This window comes from Wolffia australiana, chromosome 2, assembly GCF_029677425.1.
Source record: "Wolffia australiana isolate 7733 chromosome 2, ASM2967742v1".
Lineage (NCBI taxonomy): Eukaryota > Viridiplantae > Streptophyta > Magnoliopsida > Alismatales > Araceae > Wolffia > Wolffia australiana.
The window spans coordinates 14,370,201-14,376,343 of NC_135836.1; the positions used below are offsets into that span (position 1 = coordinate 14,370,201).

Below are 6,143 nucleotides of genomic sequence, written 5' to 3' on the forward strand. Positions count from 1 at the left end.
TGTAAGGGGGCTTGGCCCACATTTCTCTCTCCTCTCTCTCTCTCTCTCACACTCTCTCTCTCCCTTCCTCTAAGTATCGATGAATTCTCTCTCTCCTGATCGTGGTCACATCGAGGATTATTCTAACCCTATTATTCAACTAAAGGAATGCAACCTCTACATAAAATTTTAACCCGCATATCAATCTAATCAAAATAATTCCTATCCTTGTGCTCGTGCATGAGCTATGCATTCCTCTATTACTAGGCCTATTGTGGGCCTTCTTGGTTATCTTGGGCTTGATGCGCTTAGGTCTTTGGCTGGGCGTTATTGGGCTCGATGTGCTTATCATTCCCTGGTCGCTTGCTGGATTGTGCACTACTGCAATCTCTGGTCTGCAGCTAGCTTGAATACTGTTGTGCCTAACGGGCCAGGCCTCTAGGCGCTGCTCAACTGACACATTTTTTTTCCTTATTGTCTCTCCTTTATTTTTATTTCAATTCACCTCAGAAATACGAAAATCTAGAGAAGAATGAAACATGCTATTAATGTCCTTTATCAATTAAAATAAGATACCTTGATATGAAAAATATAATATGTAAATCACACAATCAATAATAAAAATGTACGTTTAACACAATGCCCCAATTAATCCATCAATTATAATTTCCAATTAAAATGAGAATGATTTATACCTAATAATAAAAAAATAACCCTGGAAGGTATATGATTCGTAAGCTATGCTATGTTTGATGCAGTACGGCGATCTAATAGTGAAAATGAAAGCACGGAAGCACCGTCAGATGTGAACCTTTTATTTGCCAAGAAATACTTGTATATTACATTGTAATAACATTCCTTCTAGGGGAAGTCCATGCCAATTTATAGTTCGACTTTACACTTTGAATTTGACATTGACTGGTCGGTATGACCAGATCCATATAGTGCAAGACCAGACTTAAACTATACCAAACTTTAGGCAATATTTTGGTGTTTTCTAAAAACTGGAACTGTCCAAACCCTAATTATGGGCATTGATTTCAAAGAGAACTTTCCCCCATCCAACGGATATTAATGCATACCCATGGCCATCGATTATGTCTCAAGTGAGCAGGCACTATGCCCACAAGGACTAATGACCACAAAAGGGCAATTAAGTTCATTTCCAACAACATACAAGATATGCCCATCAAAGAGACTTTATCAATGACTAGGGACGCATTAAATAATTCCTAGTTAGTGAATTATTGTAAATAATTCTTGATCTAAGAGAAACTCGTTAAAACTAAAAATTTAAAATTATTTAAGGGTCGAACAATAAATTTGATATTTCTGCCATCAACCGCTAGTTAGTCCTATCTGATGGGAGGACAATCCCGTGGACTGATGGCTGATCTTAGCCAATAAAACCGGTACGGAAACTTCTAGATATTTTGTATATCTTGAAGAGAAGTCGGATGACATGATACCCTAGTTAACTACTAGTAACGGAAACAAGGTTCAATATCTATCGAATTGAAATTTAAAGGAAAATGATTTCGCCGAAATGGCGCATGCAGAATATATCCGTGGGCATGCAGAATATTATGGTAAGTTGATATCGCAATCCTTTCCTTCCAAGGACGAATTGGTGCGCCAATGAAAATGAAATTATCATCATCATTTATCGTGTTGGCATCCATACGGCCTTGCCATTTTGGCTAATGACACCTGCCGGTTGAGAACTCTTGCATTTTTTCAGTTTCAAATATCTTTCAAGGTAAACGTATATGGCGTTTGAGCTCAAATCAATCCTCAAGATACATCACGATACAATCAACCCAAAAAATAAATTTTACTACTGGATAGTATACAATTTCGCCACTGCTCGCGTGGCTTCTAGACGGTTGCTGGAACGTGCGTAATAAATGTGGCAGCCTGTAGCGCAAATTTATCCATGAACGCGCTCTCTCTCTCTCTCTCTCTCAATTTGTCCAAATGTCTTCCCCTCTCATACATATGAGTCCTTATCTCCAAACAGAGCGGTAACTGAGGGTGCTCTGCCGTCAGTCTACTTGAAATGTATTCATTTCCTACGTATTATCGTCGTAAACCGGCGGTCTCTTGTGCAGCGTCCCCACGTTCTTTATGTCCTTGACGCACAGCTTGTCTCAAGGCCCACCGCCCTTGCTTCTAGAGCTGATGGCCCTACGTTCTAAATCTCACTGTACATAACTCACACTCACCGGTGGCTAGATCAGTAGAGTACTCCGTCGCAGCTCATCGGAAATCCAAGCTCTGACTGAAGCTCTTTCTGCCGGCTGACTGCAATCAGAAATGACAGAGAATGAAAAACGTAATTGCCAATGGTCAAAAGTCCACAGTTTTCAACCCACGAGCTGGCGGCTTGTTCGCTCCACCAACCTCATAGATGCCTTCCCCGGCCTTGCAGTCTGTGACTCCAGCACAACTAGCAACTTAATCGCGCGGGGCCCGCGATCATTTACTCCACATGAGAGCTGTAACGAAACGTCAACATAGAAGTCGGCTTAGAGATAATGCTCAACTGCTTCATTCAACCTTAACAATTATGCGTCAACGTCGCGTTGGCCGGAGTTGGGGAAAGACCGGAGCTTTGCAGTGGCGTTTCCCGAACTTCGCTCATCATTTTTAACAGAAAGAGCAACCCTTTTTTAGAGTCAGGCCTCGCATACTCAGTTATAGAGAAACCCGCGGAGCGTCTGAATCACTTGTATTGTTGAGTCAGCTGTCATATTTTGTGCCAGCGGGGAGGAGGTAATTTGGAGTGAAATCGGGTTAGAGCAGCTGGGGCATTCAATAAGGGCAACGGAAAATTTTATCGCGACGACCAACCAGCGCCAAATGGAGGTTGTTGATGACCTTTGCGAGTTAAGAAGTTACGTGCGCTAGGACTAGTAAAGGACTTTCTATATAAACTGGCCAAGAACCCGTAGAACCAGCACCGCCATCGCTGCGGAGGAAGCATCGTCCACTTCCTCTCTCAAACTTCAAGGGTTGGCCTGCCAGAATGGGGCTCCCTCCACTCCGTTGGAGGAAACTCGCTCTGACGCTTCTTGCAAGCGTCCTCGTGGCGCGGTTTTACAATGTCGCGGCTGCGGAGAAACTGATCACCGTGATGGGCGCCAGCGAATGTTTAGACTGCGATTCCAAGAGTATTCTCGGCGCCGCGGCATTCAACGGTATTCTTCTTCTCCCTCTCTCTCTCATTCTCTTTCTTTCTCTCATTCTCTCATTCTCTCTCTCTCTCATACTCTATCTCTCTCTCTCACATACTCTATCTCTCTCTCTCTCTCTCATTCTCTCACTCATACTCTATATCTCTCTCTCTCTCTCCTCGCACTCACACAGTCACACAAACACAAAAAAAAAGATGTTAAATCTACTGCATGATTATTGCATTGACGATTCTGGGTTGGTTTTGTTCTCGCAGGGCTGAACGTGGCGGTTTACTGCAAGGGTGAGAAGGGCGAGTTCCAGATCAGAGGAGTGGGGAAGCTGGACGTGGACGGAAAGTTCTCGGTGAGGCTTCCGAGCAACGTCGTGAACGAGGAGGGCGGGCTTAAAGACGACTGCTTTGCCCAGCTGCACGGCGGCGCGAGAAACGAGCCGTGCCCGAGCGCCGGCAGCTTCGAGGCGGCCAAGCTCGTTCTCATGTCGGCCGAGGCCGAGACGCAGACCTTCTCCCCCGCGGGGAAGCTGACGTTCTCCTCCGAAACATGCACCGCGGCTTTCTTATTCTGGTGGCACAAGTTCCTGCCGCTGTACCCCTACACCCCGCCGGAACGTTCCTACACGCCGCCGGATAGTTCCTACACCCCGCCGGAACGTTCCTACACGCCGCCGGATAGTTCCTACTCCCCGCCGAAGCATTCCTACACCCCGCCGAAACATTCCTATACCTCGCCGCCGTCTCCGGTGACGCCGCCCTCCCCTCCGGCGTTCCCTCCCGCGTTCCCGCCGGAGTTCCCGCCGGAGTCTCCACCTCCTGAATACTCATACTCGCCACCGCCACCAACACCCAAGTCTCCACCACCAACACACAAGTCTCCCCTGCCCCAACGCCCGAGATTCCGCCGCCAGCGCCCAAGTCTCCGCCGCCAACGCCCGAGATTCCGCCGCCAACGCCCAAGTCTCCACCGCCAACTCCGGGCTACTCGCCGCCGCCAACGCCCAAGTCTCCGCCACCAACGCCCGAGATTCCGCCACCAACGCCCGAGATTCCGCCCCCAACGCCCGAGATTCCGCCGCCAACGCCCAAGTCTCCGCCGCCAACTCCGGAGTACTCACCGCCGCCAACGCCCAAGTCTCCGCCGCCAACGCCCGAGTTACCACCACCGGACATCACCCCCCCTTCATCGCCTCCTGCTCCAGGGTACTCGTACTCGCCCCCACCGGGGATTCCAACGCCGCCAACGCCGACCACACCGCCCGCGGCGACTCCTCCAGCAGATTGCCCGCCATCAAACGGCAGCCCACCGCCGTACTAGCCCCCCCTCCCCCCACCCATAGCTTGATATTTTTGAGCTTTCGGCGTCTCGTTTGTCCGCCATCGTTTGCCAGTAACGCGGGGGTGGAGTCTGTCTATCTTCTTTTCTTTAGTCTGTTCATCTCCGTAGTTGGTTTCAAGCAACGAAATCGTTTCATTGGAAACAGCTCTCTATCTCTTTGTCTCTGTCTCAGTCCCTCTCTCCCTCTCTCCCTCTCTCCCTCTCTCTCTCTCTGTCTCTCTGCATCTCTCTCCGCCAATCTATGCGTCTGTCTCCAATTCCCCATCTCTCAATCTTTCCATCGATCTCTCAATCTGTCTATCTTTCCTATCAAGGGCAACGCATGCGTCTTTCGTTCAGGTCTTCGTAAACGCCGGTACGGTCCAGTCTTACAGACTACAGAGACCAGAAGTCGAGTGCTATTCGCTGGCTATCCGTGTCAACAAAGATTCAGTTACCAAATCTGGCGAAAGTGAGCTCGTAGGCGAGCCATGCATGACGTAACTCTGAACTGGCCTCCGATCACCATCTAATAGCACATGGAGATCCAGCGCGATCACCTATCTTTCACTGTATATAAATTGAACTAAAATAATTAATGACGATGAAAGAGATAGTTCCAACCCTCGCTTGAGTAAGTCATTAATGTCCGTCAATATGTATAATTTTACGTGTGAAACTCTTCATCTCTCTGGATTTATCCATCAAGTTTCTGCGGTTGTATATTTTTTTTTATTTTTCATCTTGATTCTATCATCGTCGCGCAGAAGGATTTGAGGTTTATATTGCACGTATTCTTAATTTTTTTGCCTTCAAAACAAGTCTGTCATCTCGTATACAAAAAGTCATTTATATCGCCGATAAAATATCCAAAACATAAATTTTGCACAAGCCACAAAATGTCACGATCCAAAGAATTTAAGACTCAATCCAAAGAAATTAGCGATGATGCAGCCCTGTTGCTTGGTTCTGAGCAAAAGCATTGTCTGAAACCATAACGATAAACAAAGTTCCACAGTCCAAATCCCAAAACTGTAATCATGAAAGTCATGAACCTATTTTGCTTAATCTGAGGCAAAGGGGAAAATACATGAGAAAAAGAGGGTACTTTGATACATATCCCAAAACTTTAAGTGCATCTTCAGAACTCTAAAAGACCACTTGTGTGTGACCCACTAGGACCATTTATCAGTCAAGTTAATAACTCCAAGGGTCGAACAACCTTTTATTTGCCCTCGAAATCGAATAAATATACCATCATATAGAATAATTAATGTTGGATCAGCTTAACTCAATTGATTGATCGAGTGTTTTGCGTATAGGGTGCCAAGCTACACCTCATGCTCTAGAAGATTCAAAGGAGTGTATATCAACTCACTCATGGAACCTGCTTGTCATTAGTTATTGTGTCCATCTAGTCCCTCATCCACTTAATGATATTAGGATGACTTAGGTTATGGTCATCTGTCAAACCCTTATCAGCCATTTCAATGCAGTAATTATGCATTTGAAAATCACGGGAGAAGTCTTCTCTAATATTCCACTACTTTGATAACGGACGTCATCACATTGTCTTCCTTTAGCTGTCTAGTCTTATACCAAGGCTAGATGATCCTATCTTGACCACTCAATTGCTTTTTTGAACTTCTTTTCACA

At 46.2% G+C, this 6,143-nt stretch overlaps 1 protein-coding gene across 1 annotated transcript; it reads left to right on the plus strand.

The window, feature by feature from the left end:
• The first annotated feature begins 2,927 nt into the window (after positions 1–2,927).
• LOC144716935 (uncharacterized) lies at positions 2,928–4,650 on the plus strand. Its single transcript, XM_078592216.1, has 2 exons — positions 2,928–3,179; positions 3,431–4,650. The coding sequence occupies exons 1-2, from the start codon at positions 3,008–3,010 to the stop codon at positions 4,507–4,509; spliced, it is 1,251 nt and encodes a 416-aa protein (XP_078448342.1). The 5' UTR covers positions 2,928–3,007; the 3' UTR covers positions 4,510–4,650.
• The last annotated feature ends 1,493 nt before the right edge of the window (positions 4,651–6,143 follow it).